Raw genomic sequence first — 26,452 nt, 5'->3', positions numbered from 1 at the left:
ACCTGTGAAATATTAAAACATACCCTTTGCCTTGAGACGTGCTGCTTTGCCCTCCTGCTCGGTGACTGACTTTGAGGTTTTGAACCCTCCGTTTCATCTGCAGTGTCATCAGTAGTGACAGGAGTCTCTCTCTCTGACACTTCACCTGATTTCTCCTCTCTGCTTTCCTCGAAGACCTTTAAGCCATCTTTAGATTTGGCATGCAGCACTTCCAAACTTTTCCGCATTTCAGCCTGTCCATCGCTGCTGTTCCCAGAAGCATCTTTGCTCTCTTTCTCTTTAAACTCTGTGGATTTCTGCTCCTTCAGGAGACCCTGCAGGGCTGCATTTTCTGATCTGAGTTGAATCAGCTCTTCCCTGCAAAAAGCAATCAAGAGCAACGTTCAGACACCTAGTAAACTAAGCAGAGATTAGGAGAAAGTGCTGAACTTTGCTAAAGTATGTACCCACCTTAGCTCTGAGAAAGAGTTGGACCCAAAATCCACCAGCAGACACTTAAGTGCCATCATATCCGAGCTGCTTTCTGTAGGATTGTTCTCTCTGAAGTCCAAGAGGCAGTTGTCAGTGCGACTGTCTTCTCTACACTGACTGAACCTACTCTCCATACTGTTATCACCCAAAAACCTAGATGGAACCTAAAAAGGAAATAAAAAATGTCACTACCAAAGAAAATTTACCACAGAGTCAATAAACGCTCAATTAAATCATACCTCTCCTAATTTAAAGTTTGTTTGGCTTTCCTTATCCTGACCAGGAGGTTGGGTGCTGCTATCGTGAGCCACCAGCTGCTTCTCATGCATCTTCTCAAGCTGCTAGAGTAATGGGGATGGGAGGCGAGTATGACACATGTGGCTCGGTAAAAACGAAAACTTAAAGAGGGAACAGAATCCATAAAACACTGCACAGCAACAGCAGAATGGCATGATGTGTCTAATGTGGCATGGCGAAGAGAAACCGTTTCATGGGACACAGAGATAAGAAAGAAAAGAAGGACTGATTAGGAAAAAGTATGGAGGAGGAGGATTACTTGTGCTGTAGACAAGGAGCTTCATTAGAGAAAGATAACATGTTGACTCTACTGAGAAAGGAGACAACAACAAGCTAGACAGAGCAGAGGTTAAGCTTTAGGTTAGGAGGTTAGAAAGGAGCTAATAAAGGAGGATGTTAGTGACATGTGACTCTAGTATTCTAACTCAGTGTTTCCCTTACATAGGCGTAGCAGTGGCAGGCCGCCACGACTGAAATCCCAGCGCCACGCTTGCAAGATCCGAAATTTGATTGATTTTTTAATTTTTTGCGCCGTTTCCCGAAGAAGCAGCGGGAACTACTCTGTTGTTGCTTGTGATCACAGCCGGCAGGCAGCAAGGAGGAGGAGGCAGGGCAGGGTGGTTACAGCTAGGGATGAGCCGGATACTCGTTTCAGACGAGTATCCGGTACGGATACAGCATTTTTGACGAATACGAGCATGAAACATTTAAAACTTGTAAATATCTGTAATCGTGCTGAAGGAAAATCCTCATTGGGTAACTGACTGTCCTCACGCTCTGTGATTGGCCAGTTACATAGAGCGCCCGCCCCTCCCTACACACACAACTCTGCAGCCGGGAGCTCAGACTGTCCAGTCCATCCACGCACACACACACGTACGCACGTGCGCGCGCACACACACACACACACGCACGCACGCACACACACACACACACACACACACACAGACAGTAGGCTAACGGATCTCTCTGTGCTTGCTTCACTGTTGCTCACGTTTCTTCAGAACTCCCTAGGTTTTCTTCAGCTCGCCTCTTTTTCGCTTGAATATTTAAAGTTACTTTTTTCGTAACGTACGTGGTGCATTTGACAAGACAGAGCTGAAAACGGCTCGTGCACGTGTCGGTCACTGCCTCCGCTCCGGTCGGTTTTTTTTAAATTATTTTAACTCTTTCTCTCTCTCCCCCTCTCTCTCACACACACACCTCAATCAACATTGTTTTGTTTAACTGTGTGTGGGAAAAATGCCAACAATGTTAGGAAAAAATCAGTTTAATCAAATTAAAATAAAAAAAATAAAAAGTTGTGTCTGGTTCTAGTATTTCATATTTCCTAGTTCCTACTGCATGAGTTCAGATGTATTAATTCATGCACTTAAATATTAATGTTGTGATTTTATTGAAAAACTTGTTCTGTAATGGTTCCTTTACTATTGTGATAAAAAATATTTAATCTCAGTTCTGAGGCTGCTCTAAATAGGGCCAGCCCAGTAATGATCTTGGACCAAAAGAAAGGGGGCAGAAAGTCAAATAAAGGGGGGCAAGGGAGATGTTTTTCCAGAAACCAAGACAAATTAAATGCCAAATCCCCCGGCAAAGTGTGTCACTGAGTTTAAAACAAAAATTATTCTTGTGCAAATATTGGTGTATTCGCCTCGATAACGATAAATGGACGATAACTACAGATATGCGCAGAAACAAAAGTTGTCCACTAGATGGGGCTGTTACGTGTATTACATTGACTCACATTTTTACATGACTCAAGGTGGTACAGCTTCTTAAAGGGACACCTTTAATACTAGTTATTAAAATGCAGCAGTTGCTGGATTGGTGTGGTTCAAAGTGGAGTGCATCAAATAAAACAATATTAACATAAAGGCGAGACGTGTCATAATTCCCCCCCCCCCCCCACCCAGCTAGAAAAATTCCTAGGGGAAACACTGTAACTATAGAAATAGGGTTAGAAAAAAACATCAAAACTTTATTAAAGCTCATCTCTTTTTTGTGGCTTCTGACCTGTTCGCAGGGGCTTGTTCTAGTCAGGTCTTTGTCTTCTTTTTTACAACTGTCCTGCTCCGGCTTCTCCATTTGTGAGAGTCTACTCTGCAGCACACTGACGTACCGCTGCAGATCAAGCACCTGCAGCAGAAAGGGAATTACCCTCATTCATTTTATTGTCATCTGGCCACTTCAGAACACACGGGGATACAAGACAGAGTAAAACAAGTGTTTCTCTGAACAGGTGCACCTATCTTAATAGGAGATCACCTTCTGTCGGAGCTCCTGAGCAGAGAGCTCAGACAGGCTGTCATCCACCCCTTCTCCCACACAGATACTCATGTATGATGTCTGGTCCCCACTAAAACTTAAAGTTTCACCTAAAGACAGAACATATAGCACAGGGACGCCCATCAGACACAACTCTGTCAATATTAATACAGTCATTGTAATAAAAATTTTTTTTTTCTGATCTCACAGCTGTCACTGGCTCCACCAACTCCTCCGCCACGATTCTGGATTGCTCCCAGGCGAGCCTGAAGGGAGGCATTCCAGCGCTGGGCGTCCTCCAGCTGATGTCTCACACTCTCCAGTTCCTTAGGATCAATCAGGTCCATACCTGAACACACACACACACACACACACACACACACACGAGAGATTTTCATTTCACACGTGGTAATTACAAGAATTACATGGGTTGAAAAAAGATGTTTCTGACCAGGAGGCACAATTTCACTTAAATGATATAATCATGTTCATATCCAACCTTCTTTCACGTGCATACTAGGTATTAACAATGCATCGGCATCAAGATCAACATCGGCCAGCGTTACTCCTTTCTGAAAATATCAGTATCGGCCTGATAACTAAATCTGGGCCGATGTTAATTTCCATCTTGTTTCCATTTGCATGTGTTTCAGGAGGGGGAGGGGTTTGGTCATGTGACAGTACTGCAGCACAGGATTATGGGGGTGCTTAATTGAAGCAGAGATGTGGTGTGGTTGGTTTTACATGGTGCTCGAAGTGTAGGGAAACATACAATATCAGTAAATATCAGCAAAAGCGGCAGTGCTAATATCGACATCAGCTTATATTCTTTCATTTAAGTGCATCCCTAGTACATACAAAGCATTCGTGTGATTTTCTTTTAGAAAATAATGTCTTATGCCTGATAGATGGCACATTTTATCTTATAATACATAAAATGCTAGAAGTGGATTAGAATGAATACGAACCAAAAGTTTAACTTGATTTCCATCTAAGCCAATTAACTCCCATCATCTGTCCTGCAGCCAGCGAGGGTGTCAGCCGGGACTTTACTTACAGCTGACCTATTTGTACACCTGGCGGTCTGTGAGCGTGCAATTATCGTGCACACATGCATGTGAACACACACTAGACTTCTGTTGGTTAGACAACAGCCTCACTGCTCGGTGACATCTCTAATCCGTCTAAAGTCACAATTTATCTGATGGACTAATAGCGCTGAATGACATTAACCGGGTCATGCCAGAGTTCTTCCTGGATTAGAGTCTACTTCAGGAACACCAGAATGATCAGTTCTTTATTGTCTGGTTTATTAGAAAACAATACCAACACCTTTAATTCTTTTATTGATGTTGTTGCATATGATGTACTTATGTGATTAAATTAGACAGTAAAAGCAACAGATGGAAGGGTCAGACAGCTGTTAGGGAGGTCATGTATCAGCTCAACAACAAAAGGGGTTAAAACAGATGGTTTAAAAACAAGCAGACATGTTAGGAGTGAGAGATGGAGAAGGGACAGAAAGCAGCAGCCTTTATTTATTATTTTATAAAAGAACACACAACGCAGAGGGTGTGGATGTTAAAATGATACATTTACTTAGTGGCAACGAAACAAATGTCAACGCTGATACAAAGTCATGCAGATGAGAAGGTGATGACGTAAGAAGCAGCAGGCCATACACAACAATGAAAAGTGAAGGGGACATGAGCTTCAGACATGATGTTTGAATGAAAACAAGTGTGCATGTCTATAACACGATGAATATTTCACATCCTTTCATTTTCATCTTTAGTTACCGTGCTCATCCTCAACCCAGTATGTTTGTACTGCACCTTCTCTGAGTTTGGCCTTCTGCATCTCCCTCTCCAAGTCGTCTCTCAGCTCCTCGTTAGTCTTGATGCTGTCTTCAAGCTGCTGCCTGAGAAGCTGCACTGCTGTCAGCTCTAGCTGCAGAGCATGGAGACGCTGAGCACTGCAAAAACAAGACAAGAGTTAAGATCTCTCCTCACAACCTCAAACAGCTTGTAAATGTCACCAAACGGTTACATTTCGAGTGAAACCATTTGTTTTCACCTGTCCTGCTCCTTCACAGTTCTAACCAGGCTGGAGTAGAGCTGCTGTTCAGCTCTGAGGGCTTTGTTCAGAGCATCGTGCTCCTGCTGCAAGGCCACAAGGCTGGGCAAGGCCTACGGGCAAAACAGGCACCATCTTAAACCCGATGCATCGATTAGAAAATGTTGCATTTAAAAAAGTGAAATAAAGTTTTACTTCTTGCCGACTGTCTCCACCTATCAGGGTTCGTTCTCTCTGAGGCAGTTCAGGTGGACACCTCTCCATGTCAGAGCCAATCACGTGGTCCTGAGTATGATCAGCCTGACTGCTGCCTCCCAGACTGAGACGCTGGTGGAGAACCTGCTCAAGAACAGAAAATACACGATAATAAACGCGTTGGTTTGCTGCTAAAGAAAATGTGGATCAACCATGGCTAATTTTTACTTTATACAATTTAGTTTAACTCTGAGTAAAAGGCTCCTTACGGTGATCATTTCCTCCTTGGTCTTTAAAGTGGCAGTCAGAGACTCAACGTTAGCAGTCTGACCTTCGCTGCGACCCTCCAGCTCAGACAGCAATGACTGGAGGTCAGCCAATGCGATCTGAAGATTAAAAACATAAATGTGAGGCAAAAACAGCATCAACACCTTTAGTAACACTGGACATGAGAAACTGAATCCTGCTCACCGACCTTGAGGTCATTTTCCCGCTTCAGAGCTTTGTTCAGTGCTTCAGTTTTCTGAGCCAACTCCTTCTTCAGGACAACAACAGTTTTCCTGGAGAACGTGTTGTTCTCCTGGTGATCCTCACTGTTCCTCTTGGACAGCTCACCTTCAGTTCAAATAAGCAGAATCAAAAGCAGCTACTCAAAATACCAAGTGTGAGGATTTAAAAGGTCTCAAGGCCTCACCTTCCTTCTCGTCCAGCTTGTCTTGCATGATCTGGATGGTTTGTCTGAGCTCCAACACATGATCCGGCTCCGCCTTCTGACTCACCTCTGCCAGGAACTGGTCTCTCTCCTGACCGCGCTGAAGAAGCTTCTGCAAATTTGCAAAGAGAACTCAAACATAAACAAGTGATTTGTGAAGCGTTCTCATTATAAAAAAAATATTAAAAACTTTGCATCAGTGATGGAATTAAGATTTTGTTTGTGTTTCTCATATATATATATATATATATATATACATACACATATGAATATTTACTTCATTTTCTCTTTATAGGAAAGGTTGCTGAAAGAGCGACAGCGTTGTGTGCCAGAGGATCTTACGTCAATGAGCTTGTCTTTTTCTGCGAGCAGTGTTCTGAGTTCTGCCGTCTCTAAATAACTCTCCTGGGCTGTTGAGGAGCTTTGCTTCTCAGCATTAGAAAGCTCCTGTTGCTTGTCAGTCAGGTGCTTCCTCAGATCCTGAATCTCTTGAGTGCGCTCAGACAGCATGCGGTTGAAGTGCTCTGAAGACTCCTTGAGGGACAAAACAGTATAAAAATAATGAGTTAGCAAGTTTTACCCTCATAGAGCAGCGGGGTTTGGGGGATTACAGAGGAAATGTGCTGCAGAACAGCCGGGAGTGTGGAAGGCACCGTCTGGGAGTGTGTGATGGCCAAGTGTTGGAAATTGACGGCCTAATGCCTCATTTACAGCGACTGCAGAGCAGAATCCGTACGACTTCCGCAAGGACTGCTATTCACACCAACTACAGATCAAGTGCAAAACATCTCTAGAAAGTTGCTCGTGAGTTCACGTGAAAACCCCTACGTGTTTAGAGAGGATCGGGTACACAACAGTCACACTTGTCTTCTTGAACTACAAAACACCCCGAACCGATCACCCCGTCACTAATAACAAAAGAAGCTGAACAGAATCACGTAATGTAACATGCAATGATGTAATACACGTCTCACTTCGTCTGGCTCTTGTAATTTCTACAACTTCGTGACGATCCGGAATAAAAAAGATTTCACAGCTCCGCATTTGGATCCGCACCGCAGCTGGTAGGGCTGGGCGATTTTAGGAAGACTGAATTATGATTTTTCTAGGAGAAATTGGGATTTCAGTTTGATTCACAGTTTTCTTCAAATCAAACTCATTATTCACAGTATAGTTACATAAATCATAAAAACATGAAAGGCTATTCATCATAGATTATATGCTATGTATTATATTTTTCTATTTTTTAACATGCTTGTGAAGCAACTTGTGATTTTTTAATCTGGAGAGGTGCTTTATAAAACTATGTTAATCTCGGTCTATTCTAGTCACACTCAGTGGAGTTGGCGAGAGGTGGAGTTCTGATACGAAGAGCTTCATCGACAGTTCATCCACAATTTCAGGATCACACCTGTCTCCTGTTTTGTGTTGGAAACTGTTATAAAAACTTGTACACTAATTTACTCCTTATTCCCGCTGTCTTCCAGAATTATTATTCACTGAAAATGTTGCGGTATTATGTTCGTTCACGGAGAAACCCCTCCCTCCCTCCACGGAGACCGGTGAGACGCTCGACTCCAGCAGCACCTCCCGCTCCACTTCTCCTGTATTTTTAACTCTAAAACTTGACAGGATGTCCAGACAGACTCCTGAACACTTCTCCTCAGGAACGTCAACACACGACGCTAACCTCCGCTGCCTCAGTGACGTAGGAGACCGATTTAATGTGACATGACTGTTCAGACTGCAGTCGCTTTCAAAAACATCAGATATGTATCAGAATCAGTACCACATGTGAAAGTGACCCGGGTCGGATTTGAAAAAAAAAAAAATAAAAATAATAATAATAATAATAATTTTGGATTAGATGCGCTTTGCCTGCAGTGTGAACATAGCCTTAGTGTTATTATGGAGAGTCCTGCTCCGCTGCTAGACAATCCGTCTCTGTCTCTCACTCACCCACGGTGCTGAGAGATGAACTAACATTTGCAGCTGAGACAGACGGCCATATTTAATATCGGCTGTAGCAGAGCTGTGTAAGGAAAAAAAAAGGCTCTGTCAGCTGAAGGATTGGACTCAGCTCCACTACTAGTACACCCCCTCACTGCTGCCACCATAACACATGGGAAAACCCAGGATGTCTAAAATAGTTGACACTACAAATCCTGGGTCAGTCAAGAGCAATTAAAAAAAAAAAACAAAAAAAAAAACGCAGCTTTGACGATCACATGATCGCTTTGAGGAATTGCAATTTCGATCCAAAAACGGTGTGGATCCTCCGATTGGACTTAATGATTTTTAGCCTTTGCAGAAGCTACACAGATTCCAATCCGCATCCATCCCGTACTCAGTGTAAATGAGTCTTACTACTGTTGTGGTTCTGACTTCCAAGTTTGTTGGCCCTCTGGGGCCCTCTTGTGGCCTGGGGGTCCCAAGCTGGCTCGCGGCGCCTCTACCCTCATACTTCCTTTATTAACATCTCATCCAATTCTGTCAGTATAGTAAAATTATTGGCCAAATATTTATGTTTAATTTATTCTTAAACAGTTTTTCAATATGTTAGTGTTGCATAGAGATGCTATTCATTATTCAATTTCTTTCAAATTTCATCTGAAAACCTTTCTACTCGTACATGCTGACCTTGAGGAGCTGGTCTTTGCTGCTAATCGTAGCTAGCAGCTCTTCTACTGCACTCTCATTGTCTGCCACCAGTCTTTCTCTGGCTTTCATAGCATCAGCTAGCATAGCCTCTGTGACCTTTAACCTCTGGCCCATCTGCTCGGCAAGATCCCGTGCCTGAGTCTGAGACTGGTTCAGCATTGATTGGGCAATTTCCTAAAAAACAAAGAGTCATAAAGTTAAGAGAAACCAGAGAATACTCCACTTGCGTGTCTCATTTAATGGATGTTGATGATGATGACGATGGTGGTGAAAAAACAATACAAGCCCATTCAGCAGAGAGGATGTGAAATATAAATATGTAAACTAACTTCCATATCCTTTGTTTTGCCTTCTAATGAGAGCTGCAGCTGACTGATGATGGAGTCCTTCTCTCTCAGCGACCTGTTCAGGTTATCTTCAACATCTTGCTTGGCTCTCTGAAGGTTCTTTAGTGTGTTGGCAAGATGCTGCAGCTCCACATCTTTCTCTTTGATGACACTGTCAAAATTCTTAACGGAAAAGTAATCATGCAGACCAGCTTAAAACAAACCAATTACTTGGTTTAAAATACTCTTTTGAACATCTTTCTGAATGAAAAAAGCTCAAAGCTACTCACATTAATGGTTTCCTCGTTATGGGCGAGTAAACGATTGAGCCTGTCCAGGTCCCGCTCCTTCTCTCTTAGCGACAGCTGCAGCTGGTGAATCTCGTTGTCTTTCTCTTCGATTGCAGCGTATTTCTCATCCAGTGCTTGCTACGGTGGAGCAAACAGAAAGTTGAACATTCTAATCGCAGTCGCCCGTGTGACTGGGTACCAAAGAAAGGGCTTCCCACCTCCAGGGCATTCTCCTTTTCTTTCAGCCTTTGCCGAAGCTTGGAGAGCATGTTGTCGTTGCTGCCAGGACTTTTGCTTTGCTCCAACTCTTTGATCATATTTATGTACTCCTGATAAACACAGTGACATTTTCAGAATGCGAGTGTGAGAGATGAATCAGTAAATATCTGAAGTTTCATTCTTTGGTCATGCTAGATCACCTGCAGCTGCTGCTCTTTGTCAGCCAGCATGGTGGTGAGTCTCTCGATTGTGGCTTCATGAGTCAGCAGTTTTCTTTTGGTCTGATCCAGTATCTCCTGGTACTGCTGTTCAAGGATGCTCTCCCTGTCCTTCATCTCACCACCCAGCTTCTTCAGCTGATTATTAAGATCCTGCAGAAAAGAAACATGAAGCAGAAAAGAAATGAAACCATCGAGAATATATTCAGTACACAACATTAAATATCCATCTGCAATTCTTACATTTACAGCTTTGTCTCCTTTTTTCTTCTGCTGCTGCAGGTCTTCCAGCTCCACCTCAAGCTGTTCCTTTGTCTGCTGTAAGTCAGCTAGCTCTTGTTCTCTCCTGCCCAGGGCACGCTGCAGCTTTTGGGCTTCCAGAACCTTGGCATGGTGCTCTCCTTTGAGCTGAGCCAGCTCAGTTTGTTTCTCCATTAATAGGTTCTGGTGCTCTTCTACTCCCTGATGGAAGAAACGTGTGCAGGTTACCAATGAACAGGAACACATGGCATAATGAGGCAAGCACACTGTAACACATGCCTGGTATTTCTGCAGTTGAGCTTTATGTGCTGCCTCTCTAGCTTTGGCCAAAGCATCATCCCTGTCCTCAATCTGTTGACAAAGCTCCTCAATCTGTGCAACACACAAGCAAAGTCAGTGTTAAAGCACAAATAGTGTCTTCCATTTCACGAAACATAGAATTTGTTCAAAAATTAATTTCTCGCCTCTTTTTCCTTATTTCTTAGAACCTGGGTAAGCCCCTGGATTGTTTTATCTCTCTTCAGAGCATTTTTCTTCTCAGAGTCTATTTCTTTGTCTTTCTCCTCCAACTTCACCGACAGGCTCTGTTAAAATCAGACAGAGTCAGATGTCACACAAAGAAGCCTTTTGGTTAAACTAGGAAACAGAACTCGTTATATATTTTGTACCTTGTTGTGATTCTGGGAGTCCTCCAGGGTTCTTGTCAGGCTTTCATTGCTGCTTTTTATCTGGTTGAGCTCTTCAGTCAACATTTTATTGATGGACTCCAATCGATTGATGTCGCCCATCTAAACAAGCAAGAGGAGGAGAAAAAACCCATTAATATAACTAACACCACTTTAACATTTTTAACCAAAGGTGAGTAAAAGCTACCCAGACTTCAGCTACCTTTACTCTGACAGGAGTGTATTTGTCATTAAACTCCTCTGTAAGGTCATGCAGAGACTTCCATTCTGCCGCTCTACATCTGAGCTTGTCTGTTTTAACCACAGCTCCAGAGTTTAACCTCTTCAGCACAGGGATTCGACTGCCTGCAGGTGCAGACACTTGGTGCTTGGAGATGCAACGCAGGATCTGGATTAGATCGGAGATTATAGATGGCCGACTTGAGGAGCTGTGAAGCTGTGCTCGTGCCTGAACTTTTCTTCTTGGGTCACTAGTGGTACCACGTCCAGAAACGGAGCCCATGGACTCTCTTGGTTTGCATCTGAGTGGAAGCTCGGTGGGCGTGTCTGAAGAAAAGTCTCGATTTAAAGACTGCAAGGATGCTGAGCGAGCTTTGAATCCATGTCTAGACAGAGTTCCCCGACGGTGGATGAGATCCAGGTACATGCTCTGTGAGCGGTGACGAGTGCCAGCAAGTCCGATGTTTTTCATAAAGCCATCAAGCCCTGGTCCAGAGCCCAGTCTGCTGGAGCGAAGACCTGAGCGCCCCGGTAACGCCCCTTTACTGACAATTCTATCCAGACTCACACACCTTCTCATTCGATTCACCCCCTCAGCACCGCCGAGTTCACCGAGCTGCAGGCCTTCATGGGCCCGCTGACACACAGCTTCATCATCAACACTGTCCACTTCAGAGGACCGAAGCAGAGCCTTGGAACTGAAGCTCTTACTGTTACCCCTCCTTGTGTTGTTTTTGTTGTAGACATGGATGATGCACTGAATCAGGTGGTCTTTCTCTGCCTGCAGTTTCTGGATCTGACTGCTGTGTTCATCTTGCAGCTTACTGATATTAATGTCACACTGAACCACCTTCTCCAGCTGGAACACACATTTCCCACAAAGGAACTCTGCACGGCCATCACGGATCACCTGCCGACCCAGCACGTGGGACAGGATGACCTGTAGCTTCCTCCTCCCTGATGAGCTGAATATCCAGCGACAGTGGCTTCCCACCAGGCGAACGCCACACACACGACACGGGTCCTTCATGGAGCCTTGGATTCTTGACATTCAGCCACTTCAACCGAGTCCAAAAAATCTCTCACTGACAGACCAAGTGAATAAAGTGACTTCATGGTCATCATCCTGCCAGCCATAGAAGAGCCATCTTTAAGCTTCTCCCCCAGCAGCAGCAAGCAAAGCAGCAGAGGAGAATGACTGACTGCAAAGCACTTTAAGCTCTAAGCTATGATAATCCCTGCCTCCGCCTCTATTTCACTCTCCCCCACGCATTCAATCAGATCAAATCCCCTGGGCTGCTGCAGTCATCGGTGTTACGGTTTTTGTCAAATATCACAAGAAAATCTCCACCCAGCTTTCCTAAAAATGCCATCAGGTATAAAGGTCTGTCCCGAGCGAGTGGTGGTGAAAGCAGCATCAAATCACTCATTTAAAGACACACAACCTTTTCATATTTTTAAATCATCTTCTTGAGCCAGTATGTGCTAAAATGACCCCTTACAGGGTTAATGAAACATCACTCAGACCCCGCCGCCCTCTGTGGCCAGAATATAACACTTGCAACTTCAGAGTATGGCCAGTGTGGCCCCTGCTGGTGGAGGGAGCTGTGGAGTGGAGCTGGAGTCTGCGTCCAGCACTTTTCCTGCATGTTATAAATCATGAACACAGGTGATTTGTTTAATTTAGTGATCAATCACTCCAGTAGAAACTAATGATGGCTAAGGAGACATTTCAGCTGTTAGATTAAGGTGTTAAAAAGAAGAACGCACAGCGAGGAGATACGTTTTATTTTCGGTTTACCCACAGCGAATTCATAACGGACACTAGGGGGTGCTAAAAGCAAGCTAAACTGCAAAGTATGCCTTTGCTCTCTTGTTTAGTAGAGCAGATAATAAATGACCTTGAGATTACTGCACGATTCATAACAGTTCAGCCTTAGAAAGAAAACTGGAAATCCTATCAAGAGTCCCTTAAAACGGAAGTTACGGTGTAACTATGGTTCTGTGTGAGTTCCTGGATGAATGCCAGTCACAGGGGTCACTCGGAACTTCTCGGGCGAGAAGATCCCGGGAGACCCGAACGTAGCTATCAGCGCGTAATTTATAGACTCGCGACCAGGTGCGCTATGTGTCACGTGCGTGACTCTTTGTTTACATTAGTACTCGACCTGCGCAGAGCGCGAGGAGATACATCCACTCTGTTTACTGCCACTGGCAGTCAGGAGGGAACAAAACAGAACACATTTTCATTTATCCTGTGCAATACAGAGATTAAAGTCGAGTTTAATCTACCCAGATCTCACAATGACCACCAAGAAGCATATTTATGACTAACTTTAATAAACAAAGATGTCTTAAAACAGCTCAGAGGAACTGAGCCAAGGCCAGACAACATGCTAATCCATTGCTAATACCTGAAGCAAGATGCTAAAGTCTAATGAGGCTCAACAAACAGCTTTTCATCTCTAAACAGCACCAACCCCAATTATTAACTTACATAACATTTTCGTTCCCATTTTAAAACTGATTTACATGTTATGTAATCAGCTTCTGCGTCCAAACTGACAAAACAATAAAATTACGTTCATGTCGAACACATCATCGATATTGTACAGAATCTCTTAGACTAAATGTGAACATCGAGAGATGACTCTTGTATCCTTGACAACCTAATGTTAGATACAATAAGTACCAGTTAGAGTACATATGAAGAAAAAAGCAGTAACAATTAGTTGCCATAGCTAAAATTTTAACTAGTCCGTTGTATAATTTTATCATGTTGGACACAAAGTAAAGCCTCTAATTTATGAACACATAATAATAATAATAATAATAATAATAATAATAAATCACCTCTGCCCTGGAGGAGGCAACAAAAACAGAAACAAAACGCGTCCCCAGGAAGCGTTGATCATTTAAAGTGAAGAGCTTTACAGAGAGAATGTTTCCAGTGTGCATCGCCATATTTTCACATATTAAAGCTTTGTAGCTTTTGTTGATTCAGTTCTTTCACAAGAGACGATTATGAAAAGAAACACAAAGTCTCCTGGTTTAAAACTGAGAAAAAAAAACTCTAAAAGATAGACAGTTGGGAAAAACTAAATCTCAACAGTCAACCAGTATTCTGCAGTTTTGGGTTTTATAAAGGAAACACCTAAACACCAACCTGCTGGTCTGGCTGTGTTCTATCCTTCTCTCTGTGTAGCTCATCCCTCAGTGCCTAAAGAGAGACAGACAGGGTCACTCAGAGGCTCCTTCATGAATACATAAAGCAACATGGCACCACGATGCACAAGATGCTCTGAGGATCGGTATCGTGTATGAACATTTAAAAACCTCACCCTGAGTTCCTGATCCTTCTCTGCTATCAGATCAGACAGCTCGTCCGTTGATGGCGCAGTGGTCTGCTCTTCTGCGTTACTCTTCTGACGGATCTGAGCTTCCTGGTTCTTTAAAGTCATCTGGAGCTGCTCGATAATGCTGATATGAGCAAAAAATAAATAAATAAAAAATGTATATATATATATAAAATAAAGCTACAACCTGAGTCTTAATATTAGAGATGTTCGTTTAAACATATTTAATGTTTTTATTCCTTACTGGTCTTTCTCCTGAAGGGCCAGCTGCAGGTCTTGGACTGGACTGGGGATAGCTGCTGATGGAGACAGGAGCTGGAGTTGCTTCTCCATGTTTATACTTCGCAGCTTCTCCTGCTCAGCGATGGCTGCCATCTTCTCAACCTCTTCCTCTGCTGCCCGCAGACACTGACAAAAGAAATGTCAGCAAATAAACATGTGCTGTGTTTCAACAGCTGATCGTATTTACTTACAGTAACAGTGGGTCTGGAAACATTTGGGTGAATTTAGTAAATTTAAATAAAAACAACTACCACAGCTATTGTGTCATACAGAAAAGGAAAACTTTTAACCATTTTAATGAAAGGGTAACAAATCTACTTTACGTTCTATCTGCTGATATTAGTCTTGACCCACCAGCTCCAGGTCAGCGATCCTTTTATTGAACGCAGCTCTTAATGCTTCCATCTCCCTCTGAGCTTGCTCTCTCACATGACGAGGCTCTCCTGAGTCTCGGCCAGCCAGACTTTCTAACGCTTTACTGCAGAGAAAATATATATTAAAACTTAACATCAGCTGAGATTAAAAGTTAATGCACATGCATTACAGGTAACTTAAGAACCTGCTGATATTTACTATTTTGAAAACAAACAAGCAATTAAATTAGAAAATATGTGACTAACAGATAAATGATACATACGATGCAGACACAAGCAGCTCTTGTTTCTCTGCCAGTTCTCTCTTCATTGACTCCAACTCCACCTTCAGCTCAATGTTCTATAAATAATAATAAAGAACTTGCTGTTAAAAACTGTTTATAAAAACCGTAGAAGTTGTTCTGCAGTTTTATCGTGGCCAAGCTAATGATATTTAAATCTTGTCTGGAAATTTGTACATCAAAATAATAGAATAATACATAATCATAATGGAACTTTATTCCAAAAAAATGTTTCCTTAATAAGACCAAAGCTCCCAAGCCTCAACCAACATGAACATTTTTTAGTATTTACTAACTGATCCAGTGTGTGTGCTCATAAATAGGATTACTTTATAAATACATAAGCTTTATCAGTAAGTTTAAGTAGAAGCATCTGTTTGTGCGTTACAAAGTATTTGATGAGAGAGAAAAGTTACTCAATATACCACAAAAACATAAAAAAGAAACAAGTGTTGAGCTAAGTGGCTCAAGCAAATGTATAATCCATACAAAAATAGCTGAAATATTCCAGCAACTTCCATAACAACTCACAGATGTGGTTAAACCAACTATTGAAAATCTATATTAATTCTTCAAACTTGGGTTTTTTTTTTACCTCTGACTAATGTTCTTTGCCCACTTAGAACAAAGACTCTTCAGAATATTAAAGCTTGAAAACGTTTCATTTCAGCTAAGCTCTGCCCACGCTCACTCTCACAAAACACACCTACAACCGCGCCTGCTGTCGTTTTGGAAGTCCAGCACTTGCCTTTCGTCTCACTTTGCCATGAGCTGACGCGGGTTCGACTCCCGGTGGTGTCGGCAGTAATTTATTTAGCCAGCTGAAGCAAATTTCACATTTTTAGATTTCAGTTTTATTGATTATTTCTGCAAAATATTTAGCATCTCTAAAGATCTTTTGCCATTTCCAAGCAGCATTTTAGCGGATACTCTGCTCGCCTCACATGGACTCACACTGACCTTAGGGAGTGTTTAGATGCAGACTCAGAGACATCTGAGATTGTTTACCAATAAAGGTTTGAAAACATAATGGCTAAAAATCTAAAAAAAAAAGGGGGTTCAGGAGGCGAACCTGCACAGAACTACATGCCAGCCATCACTCTAACCACTGGACTACCAAGTCTGTTACAAAGCAACAGTCGCCTAACAAACACACCCTGTGCTGGCCATTACGTGCATCTTTGTAGACAGGACGTATGGTTTTCATGGCAGTGTTTTGTCCCTAATGCAGAAATAATTTGTAAGATTATCCACAGAATATCCAGATTTCAGAACTGAGATCGACCAGATTCAGAGGGGGAGAAATGCCCGATGATGCAAGTGGGCTACTTTATCCTGGATGCTGGAAAATCTTTACATAGATCACATTTCAGCTGAGGCAGGAAAATGCATGAATGCTGCCAAAAAAGTGCATGGGGTTATTTCTCATGAGGAAATGACTATATCACATGGCAAAATTTTGTTGCTTTTTACAAACAAAATCCCTTTAAAGCGTGTTGTAAATATTTGTATGATTTTAATTCCTTCACGTAACACTGACAGGGACACAGACACATGTACATTAGGAGTATTAAAGGAAATACAGCACCGTTTTGAATATGTCCTCAGTGGAGTCGTCACATTTCTGCTGTATCCGCTCCTCCATGAAGTAAATGCGTAGCTTCAAGTTAAAGTTTTCTTTTTTCAGAGCTGTGATTTGCTGATGAAACAAGGAGAAAGAACATTAGATCTATATTAAATGAAACTCCTTCATTTACTTTATTAGTTTAATTCATGAAAACAAGATTCGGGGCAATATTACAGGAGAAAGAATCAACTCAGTTAAGTGCTTTAATAGTGCAGAAAGCCATGCACTTGGTATAAAAGAGGCTGCTGTGTGTGGTTATTGTTGAAAGGAAGGGAGGCTTGTATGGGTGTAGTAGACTGTGCATCATTGTGCGGAGGGCTCGAGGCGGCATACATCTGGCCGTGGGGGTTGGGTGCACCGTTAACAGGAGGAGGTAGAAGTCTGGACTCCTCTGCAAACCTTTAATCAGCCAGACATCATGGGCTCAAACATCCGAGCATGCATTCCAATCAAATGTTGAAACACAGAGACAAGCCCACCTCAGTCCTCCTCCTCATCCTCCTACACACAAACTTCACCCCTAAAAGTCCATAAATGGTATGCCTTGGTTTTAGGTAGACAGTGGACTAAGTTCATACTCTGTATGAATCCAAGCCTCACACCAAGGAAACAATGCAGCAAAACTAAAAACAAAATCCAATCACTGCATTTATCCCATACATAGCAAAACACACACTCACATTCTCGTAGTCCTTCATGGTGAGAGCTTTGATAGGGGACATCGTATCAGGGAAGGATGGAGCTGTGAAATAACAAAATATTGTTATACTTTAAATAACTTCAGTGACTCAGTCTCTCTTTCAGGTTTACCTTCACCCTGTTTACTTCAGAGAGAAAGAGAAAGAGAAAGAAGTTCTGTGTTTAGGTGCAGACTCAGAGACATCTGAGATGAAGCAGCTTCTGGAAAGCTGCCCTGTTTAGACCAAGTCAAGCAATCCAAAGCCAATCATGTAACAGTGTTCAACAACACATCAGTTCTGACTCATAGTTGCTCCTCATTAGCAGGAAGCATTCTGTTATACTGCCTCGTTTGCCTTTTAGGTACACTTCTACAGCTGTTACAACTATTTCCCCCTCCTTCAATGAATGGAGTCAATGTCAAACATGGAGGTAAATCTATTAAAAGCTCATTGCCTGAGAAACCATGTAATGCTTGTTCGTTTTGACACATGATCAGTCACTCTGAGTTGCAAATGCACGCCGCACAAGCCGAACAAACTTTCTTCCACCTCTATAACCTGCATCAAAACAATCAGGTCAGAAAAGGCCGGTCTATTCTGTGTCACAGAGAAAACGAGTATTCACGGACTCTGACCCTTTGGCTATATCATTATAGCAGCCAGGATGGAGCAGAAATCATCTCGGCTAGTAGAAGCTAACCAATAGCATAAGCAGCTCACAACATGGTGGAACACATTCAGGTTTGTGTTAATTACGGAGATAACATGTCACCGTTGCATTTTCTACCCAAGAAAGAAGAGTGAGCGAGGGCAGCGGAAGAGTCACATCGCTGTTAGGCAATCAGAGGCTAAATGTTTGCATCGTATTAATATTTATTAGTAAGACTTGAAATCCTGTTGATTTAAAGTTCCCTCACACCTCCAGCTAACTTCTACCAAATGGAAACTACTCACAAGGTATTCATTCATTTTAGAAACCACTACAACTTACTGAAAACACTAGTCAGAGAACTTTAAAGAGAATATTCAACATCTATTGGTTACAGCTTTCATAAGTCAAACACATATTATTAATAAAAAAGGGTAATATTACTATTGATGAAGATTTCTGCACTCACAAGGATTTTTCTGTTTTAATTTCTATAATAGAAGCCTTTAAAGGATTTGTACAACATGAACTCTTCTTGGTGAATGTCGATAGTCCAACTCTGCCAAATTTTAGCTGTTTCGTGCCTTTCCTATTTAAAAACAAAACTGTTCTGTTGAAAACTAACATGAAAACAATGACTTAGAAATGGGTGTTGCTTATCAATCATCATCAAGCAATTACTCCCCTATCACAGCTTTGGAGACAGAACAGGAAGGGCACAGCAGTTGTTTGACAGAATTAATTATTACACATGAGATTCACACACTTGAGCTAGAAAATAACCAAAAGAGAATAAAAAGCATTTCTATACCTGTCATGCCGTCTGAGGAATCTTCTCCTGCATTTATAGAGTCCGGCAGCCTGCAGCTGAGGACAAATTCATTTGTTAGTTATGCAATATGCATCCATCTCTGTAAATATTTGGTGGAATACTGTGACCTCGTCAAACGAAGTCAAAAAATGTAAACGTTTTTTTACAAAATAAACCAAAACAATTGAATCAACCGTTGTCTGCTCTGAGTTGACATTGAAAGCGACTGTTGTTGAAAATACAGGAATGCGCATTGTTGCATTACTCACACTGGTCAGCTCCACTGAGCCCTAAGGATGCTCCATAAATAGCTCAAGAATAACTCTACTTCATCTTCATCTACTGTGGCATAACCCCCTTTCTGTGTGTGTTTGTTACGCTTCTTTACTTAAAAGGCCAATAAACTGGGGCGACACTACGCTCTTGGGATTCAATGGTTATTTTTGGGACCAATCTGCTGAAATCCATCAAGACTTGATTTTATAGATGAAATTAGACTTAGGCAAGACCTTTAACTGTGATTGTTAGAGTTAGGCTTGAGGACTGAGGAATGCTTGATGTTAATGTCAAAAACCTTGAAAAATATCATGTGTGTTTACCTCTGTGTGTGTGTGTGTGTGTGTGTGTGTGTGTGTGTGTGTGTGTGTGTGTGTGTGTGTGTGTGTGTGTGTGTGTGAGACACTATGTGCCAGTGGCTGCTGAGCTTACGTGTTCAGACAGTCAAGAGAGGGAGAGAAAAACAGACAACGGAGATTGGAAAGAGCTTTCACTGCAAGACAAGCAGGGTACTGTGACTCGGGAACAGCTAAGCATCACTATGTAAAGAGACTGGTGGTTCTCACAAGTACGATGCACAAAACAACAACACACATCTGGATCACAGCATCACTTCAGAAAGCAGCAGCAACAAGAGAACAGATGATAAATGATAAAATGATAAATGACCCGCACTTGTATAGCGCCTCTCAGAGTAACGACTCCAAAGCGCTTTACACTACAGTGTATCATTCATCCATTCACACACATTCACACACTGATGGTGATGAGCTACAATGTAGCCACAGCTGCCCTGGGGCGCACTGACAGAGGCGAGGCTGCCGAGCACAGGCGCCACCAGTTCCTCCGACTACCACCAGCAGGCAAGGTGTGTTAAGTGTCTTGCCCAAGGACACAACAGCAGAATTCTCTGTCTGGAGCCGGGATCGAACCTGCAACCTTCCGATTACTGGACAACCCGCTCAACCTGTTGAGCTGCTGCTGCCCCAGATATGCAGTTTTCTTTTACTAGCACATAGTGATGCTTTTTTAAATATTTATTTTGAGTTAAAGGGAAATAAAAGAACCATGTGGAACATCCAAGTGTCCATCTCCATGACCTTTGTGTCTGACAATACAGAGAACTGAATAAGTTCCTCCCGTAATCCCAGTGTCAATGACTGGACAATTACCTTGGTTTAATTCCAAGTGAGATTTTACAGCTTCAGAAGGACAACGACTTCGTATAAGATAATTTAAAAAGTTACTATAACAGAGCAATGAAATTCTCCTGAAGATAAACTGAGCAAATCATGTTAGAAAGAGCAAATCATACTTTTTGTCATGTTGTCATTCAAACTGATTTTAAATGAGCTGTTTTCTTAATTATTCAATTTGAGAAGCTAAATGAGTCAGACAAATACACTTAATGCATTTTCTCCCATTCAGATTCTTTCCCAGCCTTTCTCAGCTTTACAAATATCATGTCTTTGATAAACACAATGATACATTTCCCCATTTCTGTTCTGCTTTGACACTGAGCAAACACAGCAAAAGTTAAACAATAAACAGCACGCTTCATTGACAAGAAATGACAATGTTAGCTTAAAGAATCAGTGGACAAACAATCTTTAGTTCTTTTTTTTAACAATTCTGGTTGTTTTAAAGTGAAAAGTACCTCAAGTACACATCTCTCCACAAGACAGTAAAGGATAACAACTCTGTGCTCACAATTATTGCATCACAGAGGGTTCACATGCTAAGCAACTTCTTCCTGTGTACACGAAGAGGCAAAACTCTGAAACAAAACTAGCAAAATCAGCAAAACACCAACCATTAACACAGCATTTGATTCAAATGATCTAAGAAAGGGATCTAAACAACTGGCCCTGCATCGGTTATCAACATTTTGTCAGCGCTGCGGATAAAATAACCCCTCCATCATGAAATGGAAACACTGCAACAGTGTGTAAACAGTAACTTCCTCTTTTTCTCTGTCTACCCATCAGCTACTGTCAAACATGAATCTAACCAAGCGCACATCGCTTACATCAAACAAAATGAAAAAGTAAAGGCAGGGATGAAAATTGCATAAACCACCAGCACAAATATCATATTAAAAAAAATAACTAAAAGAGTTAAGCGAGTCAGGTATCAGAAATACCCAATAAATAAATCACAACCCACATATCAGTTAACATCTTGGGTTTCTAAAGCACACTTACCACCTGGATGACTTCTTTTTCACACTACACAGCTGGGCCATATCATTTGAGAACAAGAGCATACTAACCACTAAACAGCAGATATGCTATAAGAAGCACATTGGGAGGAAGAGAAAAAGCTACATACTAGCTATATCTAGCAACAGCACAGTTGGGACTAAAGTTAATAGTAATGTAAACCTCACCTACCCCAAAATCACATTCTTCTCTCATGTCAAAGAGAGCACGCAGTGAAAAACAAATGCAGCATGTTATAACTACTCCTCTTGTTCAAAGACAGCAGAGACGTCGCAGCTACAGCCTGAACCCATTGGCTCATATGATTTCCGCTGTAATACACTCTGACTAACAGCTCCACAAGTCAATCTACAAATCGCAGTGATATCTCACAGCAACATCCAATTAGTTGACTTAGGTTACAGTCCGTATATATGTCGATGGTTACAGTACTCGAAACAATGAGTGTTTATAAAGCTATCATTCACCTACAAGCTATAGGGTGCATATTATGTGTAATAAGAGGTTTAAAAGTTTCTGAATTAGACACATAAACGCAACTTACTACGTGCCATTTAAGGTTTCCCCCAAGTGAACATTGAACTTATTTGAAATGGCTGAAGCGATATTGACATAGATACGTTGCCAAATATCACAATAAACATAACGTTGAAACCACAATTTAGATCAGCAGTTTGATTCAGCAACATGCAGCAAACAACTTAAAATTTGCTGTACAAAATCTAAGGTTTATTCTAAAGTAATAACTCTACTATTTGTTTTAAATTTGGACATGCAGCAACAACAGGGCTCTAACACGCTAGCTAGTCCTAGCTCGCGATGCTTTTTTTTTGTTTTGTTTTTTTACCTTCCGTTGATATCAACAGGGAGGGTCAAGTCGTTTCCAACGACAGAATCCATCATAGTAGCTCCTTTTAAATCTGGGTCTCACTAAAAGGTCATTTTCCTACCAAAAAGCAGCGTAAGCTTGGAATAGCGGGGCAAAATTCAAAATAGTTCAGGCTACCGCCATTATGCTATGTTAACGTCACCATTGTGAACGTAGAAAACTGGTGCTGCGTTCAAGTGATGTACGACTTTATGATAACGTTTTAAACAAAACCATTTAAACGACTTAATAAAGTGATCCATATTTAAAACATTATCAAATTGTTGCTTTGAGATATGTTTACTATCAATTTATTGTTTGTTTATAGTAGATTTTAGTGCAAAATATACGTACTGGAACTCAAATGCTAAAAAGTTTGAGTGCCAGCAAAGGCATCATCAAGCTGGGTGGAGGCTGACAAGAAGTGATTGGCCAAACCAAATACGCAAGAGTGGGCCATAATCTCAAAAATACCAACGCTGTCATTTAAAATAATTTATTTTAGTAAACATCCACCCTCGTGTTACATTAATGTCTTTGATCACGTGAAATGTCAGTAAAAATAAACAATTTTTTAAATAGCACTGTTCCGAAACTGCTCGTCTGGATTGTTTCTGTCGAGGTCAAAAACACAAGGGTAGGAATTTACGCTGTTGTAAAGTTTTGTCAATTAAATATGTTAAAAAAAATAAACATGTCTATGTATGTAGCAAGCTCTAAAACTGATTATGTAGGCCTGCTTATTCATCAAAACGTTGAGTACAACTTTCAAAATAAAAAGGGTGTGAAGCATAATTGACACTTTGAAAAGTTAATGACCTGGTTCAGTAAGGAGCTGCCATCGCGAAACAGATCCCTCTTTTTGGGATAAACAATTGTTTCATCCAGTTGCTTTGAAAAATATCACGAGTCAACAGTGACATCTTGTGGTGTAACTCTGAACTTCAGGACAAACGAAGAAATTGCAGCAGTCCCCTTCAAGTAGAATGCAGCATTTTTCCTCCACCAGACACTGATTAGATCATCGAACGAAATAGTTTGGGAATTTTCTGAGTGTATGCTCTCATCCAAAGGCAATAATTCTCTAAACTAAGGGTGGATCACAATGGAAATATTCCCTTCTCACACCCAAAAAGAAGATCACTTTAAGCGACTGCATATGTTGCAGTTAGGAACATAAATGTAAATAGGTCATAGACCCTACACCTCATTATTTGTTGTCACGTTTTTTCATGGCTCACATTCTAGCAGTATTTTATGTATAATTCCAGCAAAACAGATGCTGCAATTGGATATTGCAGATGGCACAAGCTTCTGCAGGCATAGGTTCATCATAGTTGTCAGCTGAGTAACAAAAAACTAATTCCATCCATTCATTTTTGGTCAAGATGCCTAAGCAGGGAGGCCCAGAATTCCCTCTCCCCAGCCACTTTGGGCCAGCTCCTCCGGGGCAATCCAAAGGCGTTCCCTGGCCAGCCGTGAGACACAGTCCCTCCAGCATGTCCTGGGTCTCCCTTTAGGTCTTCACCCGTTTAGACGTGCCCAGAAAACCTCACCAGGGAGGCATACTTTGTCAGAGCCACCTCAGATGGCTCCTTTTAATGTGGAGGAGCAGCGGGTCTACTCCGAGCCCCTCCCGGATGGCCGAGCTTCTCACCCTATCTCTAAGGGAGAGCCCAGTTACCCTGCGTAGAAAACTAATTTTGGCCACTTGTATCCACAATCTCATACTCTCATGTAAAATTATGAGGTATTCTTAACTTGTTTGAAAGAATTTTTTTTTCACATATTTGCATAATTTCTTAAAAACATGTATAACAGCCCTTCCGTGATCTCGTTCTTTCGGTCACTACCCAAAGCTCGTGACCATAGGCGAGGGTCGAAACGAATCGACCGGTAAATCGAGAGCTTTGCCTTCTGACTCAGCTCTCTCCTCGACAGACCGGTACAACGGCTGCATCACTACAGACACAGCACCCATGTTATCTTTTTTCACATTTAACACAGAGAAGTATTTGGATGTTTCTTTACCTTCAGCTGAAATAATGCTGTTTTATTTTTATTTCACATCAAATATTGCAGTTGGGAGTGTTTAGTGTAATAAAATAAACAAAAGCACACACAAATTATATGTTTTTATTGAACAAATGGACACTGAACAATTACGAAGGTAAGAATGAATGCACCAGAAATAATCAGAGTTGAATGACTTGCTGCATTTGGCTGATAATTGTTTTAAAACAGATTTTAATAATATATGCAACAGAACATCTTTGCTCTAAGTCTCATGTAAAATTATGAGGTATTCTTAACTTATTTCAAAGAAAAAAAAGAAGAAATTATTTTTCACATATTTGCGTAATTCCTTAAAAACATGTTGTATAACAGCCCTCGTACAGTACATGGTTGATTATCATAAAAAGAAGAACATGAAATATTTTTAAAAAATAAAAGACAATATATTGAAATAAATTTGTTCTGCAAAGCCCCAAATTTACACATAAACAGAAATCTATAAACTCCAAGACCAGTTGGGACAACTGATACAAAACGTTGTCAGAGTTTTGGCTTGACGACTAGAAATTTGCTCAGTCTGCAACCACATTAATAACATTAAATAACATTAAATTAGCAAGAGGGGATTTACTGTGTACAGCAAGAGTTACAAAATTATACACACTTTTTTCCAGCTACAACAAAACATTGTTTATTCTTCTATTTTTTGTTAACATTTTTAATAAAAACTATCTTTACTATTTTCTAATAAAATTACATACAGCTCAGTGGGCTTTTGTACATATGCAAATAATTCTATTCTTAGAAATACTTTAGACCCTGTAGTTTATACTTGATATAAAAACAGGAATCAGTTTTCTTACATATGTTAATATTTATATTTTAGTTGTGTTTTGATGAAACAGACTCCCAAAATGCAGCAACAGATAAAAACAGATTTAAATAATCAAGACATTATTTAAATTATTTCATGCGTAATTAACATGGAAGGAATAGTAATATTTTATATACACACATTTTTTTTATCCAAGCCATAATAGAACATGAGCATTTGATTTATTTAGCAAAAAGTGGTGTAAAATCAGCACTGCGGTTAGCACCTTGGAAATGTTATTTAGCACCATATAAGAGGAAACATGGGAGAGCCGGTTATGGTTCAGTTCTCTCCCCAATGTTACCATATTATACCATTTTATTTGATATAGCGCACTTAACACAGCATGTGAGCTGACCAAAGCGCCGCACAGCCGATAATCATAAAACAATCACTTATGTTACCAGAACCTGTGGTCTGTTTGCTGTAAAATCAGCTGGTTTTCAGTATGAACTACTCCTCCAGGTTTGATTATAAACCAATAAGCAATAAATCTTTATAATCAACAGTTGGAAGATTTAGTAAAACTGAGAACTCCACTTTTGTTCTTACTCTATATGACACTTTGTCTCCTAAATCTTACTAATCGTCAGTGGCATTTCATTTAATAATCAGTGAAGAATAATGACAGCAATCGGTCAAGACGCTTGCTTCAGTGTGTGGTTTCTGTGGAGATCTTAAAAATGTCACTGATTTACCTTCATCAAGAAGGACATTGGAAAAATGATTTGTATAATAATAATAATAATAATAATAATAATAATAATAATAATAGACATTATCTGTGAGAGATTATGAAGAGATGAGCTCCAAAAACAAATAAAATGGTACTCCTGAAAAATCCTTCCAAGTTCCAAATACAGGACTATCTTTTCATCTTCTATTGCACTTAAAGATTATTTCTTTACATAAGATATACATGTATAAAAATCAATAATAGAGCATATAAATATATATCTATATTTACAAGGTCCCATTTACTTCAATTTTCTCCTCCGACAGAATTGAATGTCAGAAAATTACGCACGGTATACAGGATGTATACAGTTGCAAAAATAAGTTACTATAAATGTTCACTGCTGTATACGGCCTGGTCTCCCTTCACCTGACAATGTTCTGGAGACGTTGTGTGGCCTTATGTCTCCCAGCAGAGGAGATCCACCATAACAAGTTTGGAGAAGCTTTTGCCGTACCGAGAAGCCATTAGTGCAAGAACTCTCTTGCTTCTTTCTAGCTCCCG

At 40.9% G+C, this 26,452-nt stretch overlaps 1 protein-coding gene across 6 annotated transcripts in view; it reads right to left on the bottom strand.

Annotated features, from left to right (window-relative positions):
* The window catches only part of cdk5rap2 (CDK5 regulatory subunit associated protein 2), a 36,767-nt gene extending 14,271 nt beyond the window's left edge, over positions 1 to 22,496 (bottom strand). For 3 of the 6 annotated variants that reach the window (XM_054744486.2, XM_054744488.2, XM_054744489.2), the window contains exons 1-23: positions 10,880 to 12,157; positions 10,660 to 10,779; positions 10,456 to 10,575; positions 10,267 to 10,363; positions 9,974 to 10,188; positions 9,713 to 9,883; positions 9,512 to 9,622; positions 9,294 to 9,431; positions 9,007 to 9,186; positions 8,657 to 8,851; positions 6,359 to 6,550; positions 5,999 to 6,128; positions 5,780 to 5,919; positions 5,574 to 5,690; positions 5,305 to 5,448; positions 5,110 to 5,222; positions 4,869 to 5,008; positions 3,242 to 3,382; positions 3,034 to 3,143; positions 2,782 to 2,904; positions 711 to 812; positions 451 to 635; positions 24 to 357 (exon numbers count right to left, since the gene is read on the bottom strand). In XM_054744486.2, the coding sequence (XP_054600461.2) occupies positions 24 to 357; positions 451 to 635; positions 711 to 812; positions 2,782 to 2,904; positions 3,034 to 3,143; positions 3,242 to 3,382; positions 4,869 to 5,008; positions 5,110 to 5,222; positions 5,305 to 5,448; positions 5,574 to 5,690; positions 5,780 to 5,919; positions 5,999 to 6,128; positions 6,359 to 6,550; positions 8,657 to 8,851; positions 9,007 to 9,186; positions 9,294 to 9,431; positions 9,512 to 9,622; positions 9,713 to 9,883; positions 9,974 to 10,188; positions 10,267 to 10,363; positions 10,456 to 10,575; positions 10,660 to 10,779; positions 10,880 to 11,947 (4,386 nt within the window). In that variant the 5' untranslated portion in view covers positions 11,948 to 12,157. Of the gene's footprint in view, positions 1 to 23; positions 358 to 450; positions 636 to 710; positions 813 to 2,781; positions 2,905 to 3,033; positions 3,144 to 3,241; positions 3,383 to 4,868; positions 5,009 to 5,109; positions 5,223 to 5,304; positions 5,449 to 5,573; positions 5,691 to 5,779; positions 5,920 to 5,998; positions 6,129 to 6,358; positions 6,551 to 8,656; positions 8,852 to 9,006; positions 9,187 to 9,293; positions 9,432 to 9,511; positions 9,623 to 9,712; positions 9,884 to 9,973; positions 10,189 to 10,266; positions 10,364 to 10,455; positions 10,576 to 10,659; positions 10,780 to 10,879; positions 12,158 to 14,062; positions 14,117 to 14,237; positions 14,377 to 14,496; positions 14,661 to 14,888; positions 15,013 to 15,171; positions 15,249 to 16,777; positions 16,889 to 17,496; positions 17,559 to 18,956; positions 19,013 to 21,625; positions 21,753 to 22,301 lie in introns of those variants that run through there. The other 3 variants (XM_054744490.2, XM_054744491.2, XM_054744487.2) reach the window with 3 other exon arrangements.
* Between the last annotated feature and the right edge of the window lie 3,956 nt (positions 22,497 to 26,452).

The sequence above is a fragment of the Nothobranchius furzeri genome, chromosome 6 (assembly GCF_043380555.1).
Source record: "Nothobranchius furzeri strain GRZ-AD chromosome 6, NfurGRZ-RIMD1, whole genome shotgun sequence".
Lineage (NCBI taxonomy): Eukaryota > Metazoa > Chordata > Actinopteri > Cyprinodontiformes > Nothobranchiidae > Nothobranchius > Nothobranchius furzeri.
The sequence above is the reverse complement of the archived record's forward strand: the minus strand, read 5'-3'. Positions and strand labels throughout refer to the sequence as shown.